The 22,818-nt window shown below is 38.9% G+C and overlaps 1 protein-coding gene across 9 annotated transcripts in view; it reads left to right on the top strand.

Annotated features, from left to right (window-relative positions):
* Pcdh7 (protocadherin 7) overlaps positions 1-1,187 on the top strand; it is a 407,806-nt gene extending 406,619 nt beyond the window's left edge. For 6 of the 9 annotated variants that reach the window (XM_051174103.1, XM_051174101.1, XM_051174100.1 and 3 more), the window contains one exon: positions 427-1,187. In XM_051174103.1, the coding sequence (XP_051030060.1) occupies positions 427-803 (377 nt within the window). In that variant the 3' untranslated portion in view covers positions 804-1,187. The remainder of the gene's footprint in view (positions 1-426) is intronic. The other 3 variants (XM_051174105.1, XM_051174104.1, XM_051174107.1) reach the window with 2 other exon arrangements.
* Positions 1,188-22,818: the final 21,631 nt, after the last annotated feature.

Here is a 22,818-nt window from a genome sequence, read left to right as displayed (position 1 = left end):
CACACTATTTATGGAATAACTTATAGATACAGAAAAGTACCTTTGGACTTAATATTTTTTCTTCTTTATGTGTTAAATATATATATATATATATATATACACATAAAGGAGAAAAACTATATATATATATATATGTATATACACACACACACATACACACACACACACACACACACTTAGCACTTGAGAATATCTGCATGGCTCTGCAATATAACAAATGAATATATAACTGACCATTTTGCATACATAAAGGATCATTTCTCCATTTCTCTCTTCTGTAGTTGCCCAATTTTGCAAAACCTTATCTTTACTATACATCAAATAAGTACTGTTCTGTGAAGTGATGGGTAGCTGGCTCATATGTAACAGGACAGTCTGTTGATGTATGTCTAACACTGATAATTGCTTCTTCTTCTTGGATTTCAGATTCAAGGCCTCTTCCAGATGTAGCTCTGACTGGCAAGTGCACCCGTGAATGTGATGAGTATGGCCATTCAGACTCCTGCTGGATGCCAGTCCGCACTTCCCCTGAGAGGAAGAAGAGCCAGCCCAAACTCTCCACTTTCATGCCTGTCGATGAACGAGGAAGCCAGGAAAAGCTGGCCAATGGCGAAGCTGCCATCATGGGGGACCGCAACAGAAACCTCCTGAACAAAAAGTTGACCTCATCCTATGAAACCTTCAGTGCAGCTAGCTTCAGCAAAAATGAGGAAGCCAACTCTGAGGATATTCCTTTAACAAAAACAGGGGAATATAAGCCATCTCCTGTCAACACTCTCACTAGAAGAGAAGTTTACCTGTAGGCTGACAAGGAGCAACAGCAAAGTTCTTTTCACATATGAGGAGAGTTAGGGGCAAGAACATTACAAAGTAAAACCATTAATCACAAAGAGGGGGCTACCAAAGAAACAAAGCTTTCCTGCCACTTCCGCCTCCCGATCAGGCCTTTAGCGATATTGTTTGCCTGATGAGTGTACAAAGTAGAATCCATTCTTGTCTCTTGCATGTCTACACCCTTCACTAACCCCCAGCACCCACTCTCTATTTTGATACCCCTCCCCTCAAACCCAAATAACAACAAAATAAAAAAAAAAAAAGATGGTTGCAAGTTCTTTCCATGATAACAAGTCTGATTAGCAGAACAGAGCACACCCTCATTATTCCCAATCCGAGGCATGATTTTGGTTTATTTGCGTGTCATCTGACTGGTTAATAAATGCAGGACAGATAAAAACATACTTCAGACATGACATCAATGGTTTATAATTGTTAAAGTTAGCCCTTTGGAGTTGATAAGAATCCCTTTAATGGTACAGTCCTTATACAGGGGACCCTTTGAAAAAGTAGTTTAGGTAGACAACAGCTTTAATATCCCAACAAAATTAGGAGCAAAGTAAAAACTCAGTGGGACGATGTAGTCCCAAGCTGCCATATGTTGTTATTTTCAGGTCAAGAGCATCAATTTCTTTTCCATACATTCACAATATATACTCACCCAATCTTGACAAGTCAATTACATGAAACATGACTTGTGAAATATGTTTTGGAATAGAATCACTAATGAATGGACTTGAATTACTATGTCATTGTGAGGCCAAAGATCACACGACAGATCAGGGAAATAATGAAATTGGTTTGGTCTTGACGTAGAAATCCACTAAACAACAGAAGTAATGGTTTCTGGGAAGACACAGAAACGTTCAGATGCTAGCATGTTTTATGTTAACCCTTTTTCCAAATATAGTCGTCTTTGAAGATGAATTTTGGTTGAATGTTTAGAAAATAAAAGAACTAACGAGACACATATTTAGTATGATAGGCAACTGATCTAAGCCCAAGTCTTGTCTCATGTGATTTTGGCAGGGAAGATTCTACTTCTTAAAGTCATATTGATGCACAGCGAGATATGGAAAGACACTGGAATTTAATTTTATGAGGTCACTGTCATTTCAGGATCCCAGATTTTCTTGATGATCCTGTTATCATTTCTAATTATGATTGCATTTTTCACTTGGTCAAAATGTAAGTGAATTAATTTCAAATTCTGTGCAATACAGACACATTTTAAGACAACATTGAAACCCCTTAATTGACTTTGACTTGACTTTTATTCGATATGCGTCTTACACAATCTCTGAACATGAATGAGTTCTGGACAATAATATTTCTCACGATATATATGCATCTCAAAGTTGAAAATATCTTTGTCGATAGTTGAAGTGATACAGAATATGCAGACTTTGAGCTCTTTGCTCTATGCAAGATGATTTTTAAAAACTGAATTTGAGCTGGGACATTCAAAAGAAAGTGACAATCCATGGACAGAATAGGGGATGACAGGTAAAGAGAGCAAGTGTTCTCACCACCGAATGTTGGAAATTTGGTAAAGTCATAGCCTTGATGGCTGTCTACAAAACTGTAGAGACACTGTAGCTTTGGGTAGTTTCATGCTTTGCAGACTTTCTTAGACTTTAGTGTGAAGAAACCTAGACTATAGGTTAATAATTCACAGTATGTCATCAAAATACTTATCATTGAGGAATATTTCTCTGGTGGGTCTTTTGGGATCATTTCCTTATGCTCTTTCTTAAGTGGAATTTTCGTTTTGATGTTAGTTTATGTATGTATAATAGATAGAATGAAACAAGATGTAATTGAGATAAAAAACATTGGACTAAAATATCAATAATTGAACATGCTTATGTTTGGTTATTATTTACACTATGGAAAGATGAAATTTTAGAAGTTTGTTAGAAAACTGCATTCAAGCAGTTCTGCCTTGTATAATCTGTAAGTACCTATTAAGACAAAATACTTCTAAAGATACTTATGAAAATGTATACATATTTTTTCTTGCACGTTACAAAGGAAATAATTGCATAACACTGATGTTCAACACTTTTTATATGCATATTTTCTTTCTTTCATGGGACACTTGAAGCCACTAGATAACTCACTTCAGTCTTGAAATCCCTCGGTTGTCTATGAAGCTAATACAGGTCACACTGGACCTACAGACTTGTTCAATCCACATCCCACAGTGATGTTTGCACCACATGCCAGGCAGCCATGTCATTGTCATTTAACGTGTGAACCTCTCTTTAGAACTAAAATGGATGTGAAAGAATAAAATTCAGTGTACTGTAAGTATTTGAAGTAATTCTAGTAGAATTAGTTATCATAACATGTTTATTATATAATGAGCTGGCATGACACAGAAATATATTTTGTGTTTGTATGACTTTTATTTTGAATAGGTTAAATCTGGTGCCACTCCATATATAGAGTGCTTTTGAAAAAAAAATAATAAAAACAAAAAAATAAATGAGTGAATGCAAAATAAGCAACTGTGCCTTTTATACCTCTTGTTATGGTAAAACAAACAAACAAATGGTTGTTGGGTTTGGATAATGAGGGGAAATGGGCTATTCCCAACTTTTTTGATCCTGTATATTTATCCATGTTTATTTTCTGAGAATAAATAATATATTAAAAATTTGCCTTCTAACCAACTCAGATAATAGACCAGTCTTAAATATTGTTCATTCATTATATAGGATTCAGGCATTGAAACAGGGCTGCTTAAATCTCACTGGACAGTGAAATTATTGGTTATCGAATCACACAGGGAAGAATTATCAGAGGTGAAATCAGTCCATTTTGAAAGGTAGAATATTGATTTAGAACTTTTTTATTTGTTAGGTTTTTCTTTTCATTTTTGGTTGTACAGTATAAAAAACTCTCTTTTCTGTACACAACTGGACTTCTGCATGACTATACATTAGGACACACTTACAAATTGAGTGACTATAAAACGTGTGTGTGTGTAAACGTCTGCAGCGTCTGTCTAAAATCAACTGCTCTGTCCGAATCTCTAGATACCATTGTTGTCTGAGCTTTTGACTGGCCTTTTGCCTGAGTTTCGAAAGCAAAGGAGGCATTATTTTTTATGAGAGGAAGAACTAAGGTGGTAGAGAGGATGTCTGCCTGAAAGGGTTCCCTGGGAGACCGGGTTAGAGGAAAATACACAAGGAAACACAGAGGCCAGAAACTGCCAGGAACCAAACAGCCATCTTAAAACAGTTGTGAGAAATCTTAAGACCTATGACATTTGGAATGATCGGTTATGTTGGTCATAAATAAATAGCTGTATCCTTAAAATAACAAATAAAAGGAGAGAAAGGTTCATCGGGATACAATAAAGCTTGTGAGTTGTGTCCCAGGCAAGGTGCTTTTGACATCTGGATGGGGCATAATTCCTTCAGCTACCTAGGGTTTACTTTCAGACAACTTTTCCTACATTTGAAAGCACTTGCATTCCGTGTGGTACGATCTGTTTGTAACGTTAATCACTGACTATTGTTCTGCTACTTGGATGTTGATAGTGAAGCAGAGAACAATTAATCATCATTGATTATGTCACTATGCACGCGACTTTGCTAAACGTGGCGAAATGTATTAAACACTCGTCCAACTATTTATGAGGTAATTTACATAATTTAATTTGCTTTTGTACAGTTTTATGTAAATAAATTGCTTGTCATCTTTGTCTTTACAAATTAAAATATAACATGGTCAAATGGTTTTCGCACTCGTGTGTTTCCCTATTGACAGTTAGTTCCGTTTTGACTGGAAGAAACCTGAATGAGTGCCTGTCTCACTCTGATTTAATAAGGATTGCTTTCTGCTAGATTTAGGTAAAGCAAGACAAGTGATGGGATGGTAATTTAGGATATAGGGTGGACCCTGCCTCTGGGGCTCTCCACAGACATCAGGCAAGGAAACAAATCATCAAGAATTTAGAGTAAATCTCCGATCAGATTGACTTTGTCTGGACCAAACCTTCTAGAGACTCTGATGTCAGGCGATTAATTCTCAGCATATTTAAAGACAGTATAATTTGGGAAAAATATTGGAAAAAATTTGGACATAAAAACATTTCAGGTGGTGGCTGGAGAGATAGCTCAGAGGTTCAGAGCAGAGGCTGCTCTTCCGGGGGTCCTGAGTTCAATTCCCAGCAACCATATGGTGGCTCGCAACCATCCTTAATGAGATCTGGTGCCCTCTTCTGTCATGTACATAATAAATAAATAAATAGGTCTTTAAAAAAAAAACAATTCAGGTGTAATAACAATCCCAAGAACATGAGGAATCATAATTACACTGAAACTGAACTCAAGGTGTATGTCATTTCTTCCAAGAATATGGGTTCTAGAGATAGGCCAACTCTGTTAGTTTAATTAAGGTCCTAAGCTGCAGGGGATAGGGGGATCTAGCCTGGTCTTGGACATATAGCTATCCTACAGGTCATTCATCTGGGGCTATTTGCCACCTCTGGTCCCGGTTGTGGGAGATTGAGGAAGCCTCTGGCTCTAAGGGTCATTTTAGATTACTAGACACTATGGGACCTGGTTGTTGGAGCTTGGCATGCTTGTAGGAGCCCAAAAGTTAACACAGAGTCACTAGGCTGTCAATCACCTCTATTTCCCAGCTTTCTGGACAGAAGAGGTTTTGTGTCCACTCCTTTGAGAAGACAATCCTGTGTGTTTAACGTTCCTGTTCTTCCCTGGAGATCTCTGTGTGCAAGGGCCTCCAGGCTCCCAACACCTACTACATTTCTTAATAGTAGAATGGAATGTATATTCTCCAATCTTCCAGATAGTTCTGGGCAGTGACACAGCTAGTATTAAAGTCTTATAATTAAGAAAAATATTACAACAAAATGTTTTTAACAGAACATTTCCCTCTGTTGTAGCATATAAAATTTTACTCTTAAGATAAAATTAATTCCAATTTTGAATGTGCCTCTATATAGAATTATTGGCATCATGTATTATTATTGTTTTGTAATCTGGGGAGTCAAGCTTAGAACTTAGTAGACTATGTTTTGTAGATAAACATTCCCAGCCCACAGAATTCTTGAGTTCAGTCTGAGCTAATGATGACAAGGAGATCATTGCCACGTAAAATATATATAATGTGAGGTATAGGAAAAATAATTTGAAAATAAAATAGAATATAAATTTCTCCTTTTGTTGAGTGTTTTTTACCTGTTGTATTTATTTTAAATCATTTATTATCCCTGTGTCTTAACATTTATGTTTACATTTGTTCGAAGGTCATGTCCTTAAATATAAGCATACTACTTTACTGATGATGTTAGTGTATGTTCAAACAGCTGAATTCTCTAATTTCCAGGTCATGACCTTCTTTCCAGACCTGAGACTTGAAAAAGTATTTTCTGTGTGTGGTGACACATTGCAAAGGGTGTTTATACCATCTTGTCTCTGTAAAAAGAACTGAATTCTACACCTTGAATTTGCCTGTTTTTTTTTTTTTTCCTGCGTACTTTGAAAAACTCAATTTTCTCTCTCTCTTTCTCTCTCTTTTTTTTTAGTGGGATGATACATACTTTTTCAAGTCAATGATATCCTGGTAAATTGGCTTTTATTGGCAATCTTCCTTTTCTAATGAAGGAAATGGGATGAAGTATGATGAGGATTTAATGAGGGAAGCAATGACATATTCATCCATTTGATGTTCTCTAATGGTAAAACCAAATCAGCGTACCTCACAAAAAAACAAAAATTCCATGTGCTTTTAAATCATTTAGTAGTTGAAAAGTTTAGGTATTACTTTACCTTCCAGTCATAGTCTTATCGTAAAAATTATTTAAAAGCAGACAAGCATCACGCCCTCAGATCGGATATATAGCAAAGTGCTTTAGAAAATACGTAAATGCAAAGTAGGTCAGCACAAGGAGCCTGGTGGGCCTGAACAGATGACTTAGTTATTCAGTAGTTTACAGGGGACCCGGGTTAGGTTCTCAGCATTCATTCTAAGTGCAGGGAGTCAGATTCCTTCTCTATCCTCCTCAGGCATCTTCACACACATGGCAGACACCTAAACATACACACATGAATAAATCTAAAGAAAAGAAGCTGCACGTTGTTGATTCTCAGGCTGAGGGTAGATTTACTACTGCCATTTTGACACAGCACAGAGATGTCCTCATAGGCCCTTGTTTTTAAGAGTGCACATTGCAGTTTACCAAGTGCTTTTAATAGGATGTATCTAAAAGTTCTCATAACACTTGTACTATAGAGATTACTTGGTCATATAGCAAGGTTGATTTTATGGCCATTAGCTACTTCTAAAGTTATAATACAAAATTGAACACATATTGCTACTAATACTGATGTTTGAGTGATGTTATACACTGAATGGGGGGGGGACTTCACATATACCTGAGTACAGTGGGCATTGGATAAAACAGGAATTTGGGGAGTCAAATACTCAGTGTGCAGATGGACAGTAATAACTTGTCCCAAATTTTGACGGCAGATTTAAATGGGTATATACAGTTATTTATTTATTTCTGCTTTGTTTATTAGGAGATCTATTTTTGGTAGACCTTGGCTGAATAGTCTATCTAGCCTTGAGGACCCAGGTGATCAAAACTGAACAAACACATCATTAAAACTGATCACATAGTTTTGACAAACTAAATCGATTGATTCTTTTCTGTTTGTTTGTTTGTTTTGAGCAAACTGATTTCACAAATAAGGCATCTATTAAGCCTTCAACTTCTTTCCTTTAGTCATTCCCCAAATTCCCACATCTTATATTCTTATTGCAATGTATTCACTACCCTTGAGAAGTTGTTTGGCCTGTGTGTGTGTGTGTGTGTGTGTGTGTGTGTGTGTGTGTGTGTGTGTGCATGCATGTGCGGGTGTGTGTGTTCTCCTTTGAAAAGCAAACCTAGTTTTTCTAGGATACTTAATAGGATTTTAGCAGCTAACCCAGCACCAGAGGATTTGCACCCAATCAGTTTTATTTCCATGGGAATTCGCTGCTTCTAGTCTGTAAGTTCAAGGAAGGAGCTTGAATGGTGCCTAAACCCTGCATTTGTTTATTTTCTCTCATCTTTATTCCCTGCCCCTGTGTCTGTTTATAAACTGCAGGAAGGTGGTTAACCAATTTAATACGAATTTTATAAGGTGCAGGGAATAGGGAAAGGATAGGAATGTAAAATATGCAAAGCTAGAAATATATGCTCTTCCTTACCCCTAACTTGTTTTTTCCCCTGCTGTATTCATTTGTTAAATGGAAATTTTATTCATGGGTTGATATTCATACACATGACTCATACAGAAATAACTTTGTCTCCTTGTTAAACCTCCTGAGGGAGGATATACTGGTTAATAGTCTACAAATGTAAAATTTTGTCTCAAATACTTTCTGATGATGCTAAGCAAATATACATGTGATATATTCAGTGCTTTTTTTCCATTAAAAGTTGTGACTCAAAAGATTTATTAAAAGAAAGGTCATAAAAAAGATGAACATGGTCCACAGAGAAATGCTAGATGTATAATCATGAGGATTAGGATGGGATTTGAAAAATAAAAGTGTTAATTGATGTGTCTAACTTTAAAAATAGTCCACTGAAGAAACAGTTGTATACAAAAATTTAAGCAGGGAGAGATTAAAAACAAAATATTTTACTTTTTACTATTTATTTGAGAGTTTATTGCAATCATCTAGACTTCGTAAAATGAGAAATAACTAGATAGGACCATATCTAAGGATTCTCACTACAGCATCACACAGAACATTTTATTGCAGCTTTATGGGTTTCCATAAAAATTGACCACATATTTAAACCATTTTATGGTACATTTATATAAAAGAAGTGGGGAGGGTGGGAAAATTAGAAAGAAGCAAAGAAGTAAAGTCATTAAATAGATTATTTAGAGTTTTAACACCTTCAAATATATGTATATGTATATATATATATATATATATATATGTAGATGAAATATGCTACAGTAGAATTAATTAAATAAATTAATTAATAAATAAAACTGAAGTTGCCAGAGAAGCAGATGATGTTCCTAAGGAAAAGAACCATCTCCAATGTCCTCAAATCCTACTAATCCTTGTAACAGTAACATTATCAACCTCAATTTAAATGCTTTGACTTCCCAGGGTGCAGTCTTTCCCTTTCCTTGGCAAGCTGCATTAAATACCCAACCTTAGATCACAGAAGGTAGACTCCATGAGAGATGCGTGTTGCCCTATTTTAAGTCCTCCGGCCTCTAGGCTATTACCCTCTGCCCCCAGCAAACAAGAGTGTCTTATTCTGTAAGTGTCCTGGAACTTTAAAGGCGAGTGATTTTCTTTTCCCAGGGAATTAAAAGCTTTAAACATAGTTCTACTGAAGTACCTGCAGATAGTTCATTTGATAGAGGACAAAGCAGCTATTCACAAATACAAAGTCCCACAATAACAAAACTATGATGAATGTAGCAGCATGAGCCAGGTTTTGTTTTTGCAAAAATTGTATGTAATCACTGTGTTATATATTGATTATTGTTGAAAGAAAATATTTTAAAATATCCCAACATTAGGGTTAGTTGGTTAAATAGACTCAAATTTTTAGAAGAAATACTTAAATTGCAAAATATTGGATTGCTTCATCTTAAAGAAATTATAGGGCAAATACAGTACACACACACACACACACACAAATATTGGGTTATCAGTCTCTTTTGATTTTAGTGGTAATTTTATATATCAAAAAGATGATATGGTAAATAAATTCAGTGATTGTCACATCAAACTAGGACAAAGGGTATAAATTATATGATATGAAGTCTGCTAATAAGCACTGGCAAATTATTTATTTAAATACAAAGTTTATATTTTGGGCAAAAAAAATATGTAATCATGAAGTTTGATGACTATTATTATTCAATTATGAATTGGGTTTCGTCGGTATAGAAGATATGTGTGAGTACTATAATCCCTGCATTTGTTAGCTTCCTCGTTACTATTGGCTTAGTTTTAGAAAAAAAAAAAACACGCCCATATTTGGCTTGACACGTGTTGATGAAGAAATTGCAGAAAAGTCAAGCTGCTTACATCAAGTTAAGGAGGTCCAGAGAGAGAGAGAGAGAGAGATGTGGAAAGGGTCTGAGGGGAAAGTCTAACTATTTAGGGCATCAGCATCTATTTTCTCCAAATATGCTCAACCTCCTAACAATTCAATGATCTCCGATAACACTAATGCATCAGTGGGTTAACTCATGATCCAGTTACTTCCTCAGTGCCCATCAGCTAACAGCCAAGACCTTAAATATTAGTTTCCAGAGGACAACTTGGATCCAGCAGCTTGTGAACTGGATCATTTCTGAATTTAATTCTTCAATCCAAGTATTTCGGCAGGCTCAATCTGGAGTTACTATAGACATTTTTTTCCGCAACTAGAAATAGTGGATTTTGTTAAGCATCTTGAAATTAAACTCCTTAAAACATGGGTGCAAATATCTGTACCTCTTCTATGATGCACCTGATACCTTCATTAAGCAAAATAATCTCGGAGAACAATTGAAGAAAATAAAACGTAAATTCTTTAGTTGCGTGGGATGGCTTCACGTGAGCAGTCAGCTTGCAAAGGGAGTAATAATGATGAGAATGCTGTTATACTGGAAATCTTCTCAAAGTCCCAGATGCTACTGGCAGGGAAATGATGAGTGATGTGAGCTGCTTGGCTCTTACGGGAAGACACTCATTTCCTGTGCTGTCTTCACTGGTTGCCCTGTGCCCCACGCTATGTCAATTACTGGAGTGTATAAAACAACGTTTCGTTTACTACTTGTTGACTTCTTCCCTTAAATTGCTAAGGATACTCCACATATCTTTTTTTCCTGATTCCTGCCACTTTCAACTAGGTAAAAACAAATAACATAACTGGTGATTTAAATTTCTCTCTGTTTAGAATTTATATGTGCTTCACAGACGGCATTTTCTTATCCCCAGGTTCCAAGGCTCCAAGTCATCAGCGAAGCACTCGACTATAAATGAAAGTCATATGATGATGATGCTATTGTCGCAGGTGGAAAAATAATCTTCACTCTGTTGTAATCAAGCGCAAGCCGGATGCGTCACCTCCGTGCTTCGGTTGAGATGATGGCTCCAGTTTTTATTTTGACTCTTCACGAAGGGCAACATGATATGTAAACAGAAGGATATATCAGGCTTAATTTCAACCTGTGACACAAATACAAAATAGACTCAGGACAGAGGATTGGAGCCAAATTACCAGGAGCTAATTTGAAAGTGGCATTTGCATTGATTGCTTCCATCACACTTCTTAGAAAGAAGTGTATGATCTCTGGACTGTCAAGCCGCCTGTATTACAGACAAATAATTCACACAACTTGTCCTTCCTCCAGACAGATTTTTTTAAATCACTAGCATCGGGTAGGATTTATTTATTTCACTGAACAATTGTGAACATCTGTCTAGGATAATTGAGATGATACTATTAAGGCCAAATTTGCTTATCTGATTGATTGGATCTAATTGTATAAATATGCAGGCTTATTTATAACTGGGTAAGACATAGCATAAGTTATGAGCTGAGAACCAAATAAGAAAGATGTTTTTGTTTGCTGGTTTTGTTTTGGGGACACAGTTTCTCTGTGTGTACCTGCCTGTCCTGGAACTCACTCCATAGACCAGGCTGGCCTTGAATTCAGAGATCTGCCTGCCTCTGCTGTGATTAAATATATGACCCACCACCACTCAGCTATAAGATATTAAAGATAAGCTTTGCTTCTCAGTCTTTACTGATTGTGTAGGGAAAGTTCTTTGCTAGGGCTGTAATTCTAGCCCTCAAGGGGTAGTCTCCTCATTAACGAAGCCTCATTACCAAAATAAGGATGACAAAAATTTCTGAAGCCATAGCATATCTGCAGTTAACATGTTTCTATACTGTTTTCTCTATTTTTTGTTTTGTTTTGTTTTTTGTTTTTGTTGTTGTTGTTTTTGTTTTTCGAGACAGAGTCTGTATTGCTTTGGAGCCTATCCTGGAACTCTGTAGACCAAGCTGGCTCAAACTCACGGAGATCTGCCTGCCTCTGCCTCCACAGTGCTGGGATTAAAGGCGTGTGCCACCAACTCCTGGCTTATACTGTTTTCTCTTAATTGATTTCATTGTGCATTTCCTCATGAATTGTGTTTATAATTTATTAAATTATGTAAGGTATACGAAACCCGTCCTGGCTATTTGGAGTAGATAAATCAAGTACTTGTTTTCTAATATAGGTGAGAAGCATCCCAGAGGGAAGAAAATATTGTGTCTTGTGTCAACATATAATCAATGATCCTCACTTTGGTCATTAGTAAGAAACTAAAAGGTTTGGGGGAACTGTCTCTATCTATCTTGGTCTATGCTGAAAGAATAAATACTCAGTATAAAGGAGCAAACCACAGGCAAAACCATCAGAGGAAGTGATACAATAGCTCCATGAAAGGCATCTGGGACACACAGTAGAATAAGGTGAACGTCAGAGGACTTGGGACACTCTGCTCCTGTAGCCTTGAGAGCTACAGCTGACATTATTAGTTTCTCTAGGTGTTCCCACATTATCGGCACCCCAACTTCCTACACACAGTCTCTACCTATATTATTCTCTTTCCTGTTGCTGAGATAAAACACAGTGAGTTAAAGCAACTTGTGAAAAAAGGTTCTTATTTATTTATTTATTGGGGGGGATGGGGGAATACTAGATAAATTCCATCTAATTGGGGTGGGGAGGAGGTAAGCAGACACCCAAGGCAAAGGATTGAAGACTTGAATGAAGCAGAGACTCTGAGGGAAAGCTGCTCACTGGCTTCCTCCTGGGCTCCTGGGAGTTTGCTAACCTTCCTTATACAGCACAGACCTAATTTCCCAGGGATGGCATCACTTCCAAATAGCATTCCCGTTTCCCAGTGTGTCATATTGACAACAAACTATCCAGTATACAGTGGAAATTAGGCTTGTTCTCACATACTCGTGCACCTCTCTATTGGATGCTGCTTTCCCCGACTCTGACCGCATCCCACACTGCTGAACCTCTCAGGACTGTCTTTGAACTTTGTGGGAAACCTTACCATCCCGCAAGTCCTGCCTTCCAAACAGCAGCCACATGGGAAATATCAGTCTCACATTGGCTAGGCCTGTAGAGATCTGTGCTGCTTAAACTGTGGGGAACAGTGCGTATTGAATGCACAGGCGGAGGGATCCAGTTCTAGGGAGGAAATTTGCTAGGCTGTCCTTGTGAATAGTGTGAAGTAGGGTTCTCTTCTAATCAAGGTTAAAACCTGAAATTCCAGGATGTTGGTGATTCATGAAGAGCCCTCAAGGCATCTTTCCTAGCCTCCATATACAAGGTCCTTGGCTTCATTTTTTTTTTTTTATAGTGGAATCTCATAAGCAAACAAGCCATAAGTTCAAACATTTCTTTTCTGGTCAAGCCACAATGTTCTCAACTATTTGGACTCTCCACTAATTATGACTGAATCTGACTTCACAATGCCAGGGATGCCATGCGATCCCCTGAAAGCGGACTTTACATTTTCTCCACCAGATTAATTAGTCCATGTCCTTTAAAGTCAGCCTTTCATGTCTCTAAACACAATGTACACACAGCTTATTGGTCAGGGTTCATCAAGAATGGCTTCTAGTCCAGTTCCCATTTCCATGTCAAACCTCATGACCCAGGCTTTTAAACTTGCCCAGGTGTATACTAGTGTTTTGGTTTTCTAACAAGTTCTCAGGTGTGGCCTCAGGACCAACCTTCCTCCATACACCAGGCTTCTGATTTCAGCCTTTCCTTGCTGTCATAAAGTGACTGAGAAAATAAACTTGTTGTCAAAAAAAAAAAAAAAAAAAAAAAAAAAAAAAAAAGAAGGAAAAGTTTTTAAGTTTTTTCTCTTAAAAGTTTATTTACTTTTATTTTATGTTCAATGGCATTTCTTCTGCCTGTATATCAGTGTGAGGGTACCAGAGACCCTGGAACTGGAGTAATTACCCAGTCCTCTAGGAAGAGTAGCCAGTGCTCTTGGATGCTGAGAGCCGTCTCTCCAGCCCCAGACTTCTTTTCTTGTTCCCTTGATTTTATGTCCAGGTCTTTGATACATCTGGAGTTGTGTTTTGTGGAGGGTGATAAGTATGGATCTATTTCTATACTTCTACATTCAGCCATCCAGAGTGACTAGCACCATTTGTTGAAGATGTTGACTATTTTTTTCCAGTGTATGTTTATGGCTTCTTTAAAAACAAGTTTCCAGTCTATAGGGAGTGTGGTTTTAAGACATCTCCTTTTTTATGTTAGAAAAAGTGCTTTCTATGATTTGGCTGAAAACATTTTCTATGACTTTGACCTGAGTTTCTTGTCCTTCTTCCAGTCCTATCATTCTTAGATTTATTTAGAGTTTCCATAGTGTCCCAGATGTCTTTGATGCGAAGCTGTTTTATTCTTTGGTTTCTGTTATCCTCTCTGCTTATTATGAGAGCATGGTGGCTGTGATGACTAGTGGTGAATTCTCTGGGATTCTGATAGGTGTGGTCACTGAGTGCCTTAGGTGAACAGTGTTTCTAGATGTTGGGAACATTCCTAGGAATGAGGAAATGGGGTTCCATCAGAGGGATAGACAGTAAGGAAAGGCTGCAGCAGGTAGTCAGCTATGGAGTTTGGAATGAGACTTGAAGGGAGAGAGAGCATCTAAGCTTGCCTACCTGCTGAGCTTGCCTGCTTGTTTCTGGGGCAGGCTTGGTTGGCAGGTTCCCTGGGGATGCCTGTTGTGGCTGGGAGCAGGGATAACAGAAGGAGCAGGGAGGACTTTTGGAGCAGATCTGTGTGCTCCACTGGCGATGACAGCAGAGAGGAAGAATAGTAGAACACAGCAGGTAGTCTACTACAGAGTTGTAGATAAGGCTGAGGGATTGGTGCTGGCCAAGAACTCAGAAGGCAGAGGCAAGGGGATCTCTGTGAGTTCAAGGCCAGCCTTGTCCATAAAGCAAGCTATAAAGCTACACAGAGAAACCCTGTCTCAAAAACCAAAACCAAAACAAAACAAATAAACAGATTTACAAAACGACTGGGGGATTGGGTTAAGAGGGGAAGGGGGAGAGCTGAAGAGCTGCAGTTGGCCTGCCTACTTCTCTGGCCACTCTGGCCTATAGGTTCGCAGCAAATCAGATGTCCTTCTTTATTCTTTTTAATTAACTTTTATTGATTCTTCATAGATTTCTCATTTTCTCTCCTGTCCTACGTTTCTCCCCACCTCCTGCCCTCTGCCCTTGCGACCTCACCCCTGATCAAAACCAATTTTAAAAGAGAAACCAAACATCATACAAAGCAAAGAAACAACACCAGAGAAGACTCCTGTCCTGGAAGCCGCAGTGTGAGCCATTGAGTCACAGTTTACCCTGTAGTCCACTCATCTTACTTTCAAATGTTCATCGCCGAGACTCCTTGATCCAGGCCTCTGGTTTCTGCTATACCGCTGGGGCCTTCCCTTCGGTGTCCCAATATTGTCCCATGTCATGGAAAACGTGCTGTTTTGGATCTTAGGTTCCTCTCCACGTGAACCAACAGTTCATAGATTCAGTGGATGTTGGGGTAGGCCAACTCATATTCCTTGTTCTGAGCCTGGGTGGCACCTAGGTTGGTTAGCATGCCAGCTTTCCCTCCTTGTAGGCAAGGCCTCCAGCAAGACCTCAGCTAGCTCATCCAATGCTGTCTACAGTAAGGGGCTGGGCCACTTCTCCTGCCCTTGGGCTCACAGATCCGGCTCCCTCAACACTCGCATCATCAAGAGCAGCTCTACTGTTTTGCTCAGACTAGGTGCAGGTCCCTCTCTGCTGATAGCTGTAGGGAGAATACTGGGGGAGGGAGGGTGGGGTGGGGCAGAAGTCAGCTCTCTTGTTCTCATGCCCTCAGGACTGGCTAACTTGTACCCTGAAGACTGGCTCAGCTCTTGTGTGCTGTACAGGCAGGCTGCAGGGCCCTCTGTCCTGTGTGCTGGTTCTGGCATGGGACCGGGCTAGCTGATGGGAGATGTCATTCTGTAAATATGCTTCTCATATTGGTTAATGAATAAAGCACTGTTGGCCAATAGGAAAGCAAGACAGGCAGGACTAGGAGATGAAAGAGGAAGTAGTAAGGAGGAGTCAACATGGAGAGACCAAACGCAAGCCCCATTCCCCGGTAAGATGAAAGCACGTGGGAATATTAGATTAACAGAAATGGGTTAATACTTAAGTCAGAGCTAGTCAGAAACAAGTAAGGGGCCAACAGCATTATATCAAATATAGAGTCTCAGTGTGTTAATTGGGGCTGGCGCGGTGACGGGACAAGACCAGAGGCGGGAGGAAAAACCTTACTCCTTACAGCTGGTTCTCTCACTGTCTTAACCATAACACCTGGGCCAGCTCTTTCTCCTGCCACAGATGGTAACGGGTGAGGGGAGAGGGCGTCTTATCTCACTCATGTCACCACACAGTGGACAGCTGGGGGTGGGGTCAGGTTTTCGGCTCTCACACTCTCAGGGTCAGCCTACTACCTGTGCCCCTGACCACAGAGTCCCTTCTAGGATGCTGCCCAGGTGAGTTACATATTTGTAGTCAGGGATATGGCTATCCTGATGAGGAGCTCTCCCTTGTGGCAGTATCCAGCCTGAGGCTGCACCATCTATCCCAGGACCAGGGGAGGGTGGGGCTGGATCAGCACAGCATGGTTCCAATTATCCCTGTGCTAACAAGAGACATGGCCATCACCATAGACCCCTGCTGCATCAGGACCATGGACATGACCCTTGGCAACAGCTCAGTCCTGGATGCCACCACAGCCCCTGTGGCAGCATAGGTCATGCATATTAGCATGGATACAGTGGCATTATGGGTCTCAGACACTAACATGGTCCCAGGTGGCAGACCAGACATGGACCTAGCATCCTGCACCAGGATGTTACCATGGCTCTAGGTGGCTGTACAGGTCACCTATATTGGTGTGGCCCCTGTGGCAGCATGACCCTCGAATACCAATATCGCCCCTGGTGGTAGCCCAGACCACATGCCACTACAAAGCCTCCAGTGGCAAAAAAGCAGAAGCCACTTCTCTAAGTATATCCCTATAGTATCACAGATTGAGGGTCCAGTGTGTGCCCTCTGGGTTGTAGTTCATTCCAGACCTAATCGAGTTGACAATCAAGAACTGGCATTTCAGTTTGATTTCTAGACGCCACAGGGTGGCTTATGTTGGGACACCATGTGTATGCAGTGGCCTAGGGGTAGACACACGTGCATTTGTAGACACATGAGTAAACATGAACTTTAAAACATAAACTTTAAAACAAGGTGTGGAAAGTCAAGTTACTTAGTTCAAAAATCTTAGCTTTCTACCTATATTTTTTTTAAAGTTCAAAACAATACTACAGGCGTGCTTTTTCTAGTAATTAAATCCAATGCATGAAATACTGCTACTCTTCCAAAAGCATCTAAATGCTTAAAAATATGGGGTTGTTCCAGGGAGTGGCTGGCGTTGCTTACGAAGAGGCAGGTAGTCCACGCCGCGTTCTTTGTCCATCTGCTTTTCTCATATCTCTCAATGATTTTAAGGTAAGAATAAGTTTATTTTTTATTTCTTGGCTGGAAGAGAAGCTGATCTGACTCCTGGCACTGGAGATGAGTATACCCACTGTGCCTTTACTGCAATTTTATGTGGAATTAACTTCAGTGAGTTTGTGACTGGTAAGTGTCTATGTTACACCATCTATAGAGGATCTTTCTATTCAATGGAAAAGAGCTAGAATACTGCCTCCAGTCCAACTGAGCACAGCCAGAACCTACAGACAAAAAGGAAGCAACCATTACCGTCGCAACACTCTTTCAAGGAGAGACGAGTGGTGAGCACTGCCCCACCTTCCAATATGAAAATGACCTCCACAGAAAGCCTTGAAACAACTTCCACCTGCATTCCCACATGGCCTCTCTGTTGTTCGGGGTGATTTGGCTTTAACACCAGACTTTCTCCTTCACAAAAGTTTTCCTCCTGTTTCAAGTTATTCCATGTGTTTGCATGCCTATAACAAAAGGAAGGCAAAGTCTAGGAACGTAATAAAATAATTTCATTTACCATGGGTCTCCTTGTTCAAGAAAATGACTAATTTTCTCATTCACAACATAATGGAACACATATACATGGAAATATATATGACTTACTATCCAACTGGTATTGTCCCTCAAACAGAATGTAAGCTTTAAAATGATTGATGGGAGATGTCATTCTGTAAATATGTTTCTCATACTGGTTAATGAATAAAGCACTATTGGCCAATAGGAAAGCAAGATAGGCAGGACTAGGAGACAAGGAGGAGAGAGGAAGTAGTAGGGAGGAGTCAGCATGGAGAGACTGGAGAGACGCCGGCCCTAATCCCTGGTAAGATGAGACCACGTGGAAATACTTAGATTAACAGAAATGGGTTAATACTTAAGACAGAGCTAGCCGATAAGAAACAAGTAACGGGCCAACAGCATTGTATCAAATACAGCGACTCTCTGTGTATTATTTGGGGTCCCTGTGCTCTCACTATGTCAGGTCAGCTGTCTCTGTGAGTTTCCCCAGCATGTTCTTGACCCCTTTGCTCATCACTCCTCCCTCTCTACAACAGAAGTTTGGCTCAGTGTTTAGCATTGAGTATCTGCTTCTTCTTCCATCAGCTACTAGACAAAGGCTCTAGAATGAAATATAAGGTAGTCATCAATCTCATTATAGGGAAGGGCATCAAAGGCAGTCTCTCCACTATTGCTTAGAGTGTTAGTTGGAGTCATCTTCATAGATCTCTGGACATTTCTCTAGTGCCAGATTTCTTTTTAAACCTGTACTTGCTCCCTCTATTAAGGTGACTTTTTTCTTGCTCTCCTCTATTCCTCCCCAGACTCAGTCTTCCTGATTCCTCTTGTTCTCCCCTCCCCCATTCCTCCTCTTGCCCTCCCTTTTTCCTACCTCCCCCCCCCTTCTGCCCTCTGTGCTCCCAATTTTTATATTCTCAGGAGTGCTTGTCCATTTCCCCTTATTTGGGGTCCTCCTTGTTTCCTAGATTTTCTGGCAGTGTGGATTGTAGGCTGGTGATCCTTTGTTCTATGTCTAAAATCCATATATGAGTGAGTACATTCCATGCTTGTCTTTTTGTGACTGGGTTACCTCACTCAGGATGGTTTCTTCCAATTTCATCCATTTGCCTGAGAATGTTAAGATTCCACTGTTTTAACCCATTTCTATTTTATGCATTGCCATCTGGCTCATGGCTTCACCTGTGGTCTAGTCCGTCTTTTTCTTAGGGTGGCTGCTGACATCCGTCCAGACTCCACCCCTCTTCCACTGTGTTTCTGTTTGGATTTCCTGCCTGCCTCTATCCTGCCTTGCCATAGGTCCAGTCAGGTAATTTATTAACCTATGGGAATAAAACATATTCAAAACATACAGAAGGCTTATCCTGCAGCAATCCCCCCTTTTTTAATTAAAAGGGAAGGTTTTAACTTTAAGATTATATACAACAAAAGCAGTTATTACGTTAGAAGTACAGTTACAGTACCTATTCCTTTTGTATTTGGCAAAATTCAACTAAATATTTCTTAATCTGACTCCTCTTTGTGAGTCCAGAGTTTTATATCTAGTTTCCCTTTTATCATAACTAAAACTACAACTACCTAGTAATATTAAATAATATTAATGGTCTGAGTCATGACTCAGGAACTGGTAGGCCAGAGAGAATCCTTCAATTACATAATGACATCCAAAGTCCAGCAAGAATTTCCACATAATGCCTAAAAAAGCTTTAAAAGGGATTCTAAACTCACATGTATGGAGTCAATCTCTGCTTCATGGTAACAACTTTCTTTTTGATGGGCTCTATTTGCTAGCTGCAAACACAGGCATGGCTCCTTTAAGAGATGGCTTCCTGAGGCAGCATTAATGGCAAAAACCAAACAGAGACCCTACCACCAAATACTTAAATGGGGATCATGAACATCAGGTGGCACAGTACTCTTTTGCAGTGTGGACCCAGAAACTTCCCAGAGTTAGAATGGTAAACATGGCTTATATGAAGCCAGACTTTCACAAAGCTAAGGAATTTGGCAGAGCCAGCCACCAAAGTAGCTTTGGTCCTAGTCATGCCCACCTAACACTTTAAAAACTCATGTGATCAGAAAAAGATAGAGATATTCAGTAAAGACATACTCACATAAGAAAAACAACTCTGAACTGTTTATAGTGTCTTACAGTAGGTTTGGGAGAGAAAAGGAAAAGAGTAGGAAAAGTCCTTAAAAAAGGAACACAGTAATAAAAAAAATAGTATAAGCCTCATAAAGATGGAAAATACACAGAGTCTGGATTATGTGTATTATTGTGTTTGTGTGCCTTTAGATTTTTTGACTTTTTAAGAGACATTTGATTATGAATGTTGCTAGATTAAAACAACCTATATATTTTTAAAAATATCTTGACTTCAAAATTTAAGTCAAAAGTTATATTATTTTTGGAAAGAGTTCTAGTTCCACCAAAAATGAGAGGGTATGGGTTCATTCTGGGTTAAAAAAATTCAGGTTTGATTGAGGGAGACCCCCTGAAAAATCTCCAATAGGAGCAGATGGCCTAGATGGTCTGACATCTCAGAGTACTTCTGTTGAGTTGTCCATCCAGAACAGCTTCAACGCAACTTGTTGAGGTGATCCAGCCATACAGAATACTCCAGTCTAGACTTGATCAAAATTCTAAATTTTCTCAAGATCCCTCAAGGAATATCAAAGTCCAACCCCCATTAATTGGAAATAGTCTAGAAAACTACACCCATATTCCCAAACAATGGATTATTGATGCTTTTCCTTATTTGTGGGTTTTGGTTACACATTGTTACTGGACATAGGGAAAAAAACAGCTAAACAAAAGAGTTAAATTGAAAGATCTCTTTCTAAAGGAAAAATGGAAGATAAGATATAGAAATGATAGGGTAAAAGAATAGATTATTGAACCTACTTTAAAGTAAAAGTCAGTGTATTTTACATTGGTGTGGATTTTAGTTTTTTGATACAAATTTAAAAAGTTAATTATTTTATACTGTATGCATATTTCTAATCTTGTTTAGAGTATTATATTTATATAGCTCATTTAAAATGTAATATATAATTATATATGCTTTCAACAACACTTGCATTACATGGGTTATTATCAGGAATAGTCCAGTTATAAACTAGATCACCTAGCCTTGCTTAATTTTATTAGATGATCTGATTTCTTTTCATGTTTTACAAAACAAATTAAGAAAAAATAGAATAATTTATCTCTCAAATGTTGGTGGATACATGCTATGACTAGTTTTCCCACCGGCCTGGTCCCACCGCCATGCCAGCCCAAATAACACACAGAAATGCTACGTTAGATATAAAGCTGTTGGCTTGTTACTAGTGTAAGACCCTCAGAATGAGGAGTCTTCCAGGTTCGGTCGATACCCCAAGAACTCAATGTCCAGTCCAGTTGCTGCAAAACGCAAGAGGCTTTAATGAACAGGAAACATTTGCGCAAATGGGCTCCTCCAGCACGCAGGCTAGGGAGAAGCCCCCTCCCCTGGGCCCAGGTGTTTTTAAAGACAAACCCACAAGCTTAGGGAGGGGGTGGGACCCTCTGTCCATTGAGTACATGACCCTTGGAGGCTGGATGGTCAGCTATTAGGGTCAGCAGACCTTAGGGCCTCAGGTGTGCTAATTAATCTTGTCTGGGCAAACCAGAGTTACAGCTATCTCTTGACCCTATTTACCACCTGTTGACTCACAGGAAAGGAGGGGCAGTGTGAATTCTTCTTATCTCAGGGCCTTGTGAGAGGAAGCTAGCAAATTCCAAGGAACAGATATTGGTTTCTAGGTTAGTCCATCATTAACATTACTTTTTAGGTCTTTCACTAGCATTACTTATTGGCTATGTCTGTCTTAAATATTAACCCATTTCTATCAATCTAAGTAGTTCCATGTGGTCTGTCTTACTAGATAGAGAACCCAGACCTCTGCTCTCTTGGTCTTACATGTTGAATCCCTCCTACCTGTCCCCAAATTTTCCTTGTCTTCTAGTCCCAACTATCTATTTATTATTATTATTATTATTATTATTATTATTATTATTATTCAGTTTTTATACTTTTTATCATTCAATTAGGGTAGGAAATTTGTGTACAGGATTTTGTTTATTCCTTTGCAATTATTTAATATGCTGGAAGATAGCCATAAAAATGAAAGCACATTTGTCTCAGTCATCCATATTCATTATTTCCTTAAAAAACAAAACAAAAAACCCACCACTGTCTAAAATTATAACCCCTACATCATTCAAAATATAGGGAAAAAACAAAAGCAAAGTTTCAAGGGTTTGGCAGTAAAAATTAATAGAGCCAACAGTACTTTGGTGAATTTTTATGTAAGCTCTAGGAAAATTCTTTTTAAATGTCTTATAACTATGTGTTTGTTCTTCCATATTCCAGCCATAAATCCATTATCTATTTTCTTTCATGTAATTATTTAGGCACACCCCAGGTCTTAATACAAATTCTGTTTGGGGATTTTAGACAAATACTTCTTGTCTTCTAAGATAATAGCTCTTTTCTATGATTAAAGTCATGATGCAACTGTAAACTAGGCAAGCTCTTTGGATCCACTTTGCATTCATAAATCCCTTCACATCCTCTCAAAAAAGTCATCTTCTGATCCAAGCATGACTAATGCATTCTGGGTTGTAGTCATAACATCCAGGTTTAAAAAAATAAAGAAAATCAAATCCAATCAAACTCTGAGCTTTAGATGTTTTGCCTTGATGCTGTATCTACATTGGAGCTCTTTTTAAATCTAAGCAGGAAAGAACTTGTTTTACACAATATTTTCCTGAGAAAAGACTATGGGTGGAGGGAACTGTAGGTTAATGTGTGAACAGAATTATG

This window comes from Phodopus roborovskii, unplaced genomic scaffold (assembly GCF_943737965.1).
Source record: "Phodopus roborovskii unplaced genomic scaffold, PHOROB, whole genome shotgun sequence".
Taxonomy (NCBI): Eukaryota; Metazoa; Chordata; class Mammalia; order Rodentia; family Cricetidae; genus Phodopus; species Phodopus roborovskii.
The sequence above is the reverse complement of the archived record's forward strand: the minus strand, read 5'-3'. Positions and strand labels throughout refer to the sequence as shown.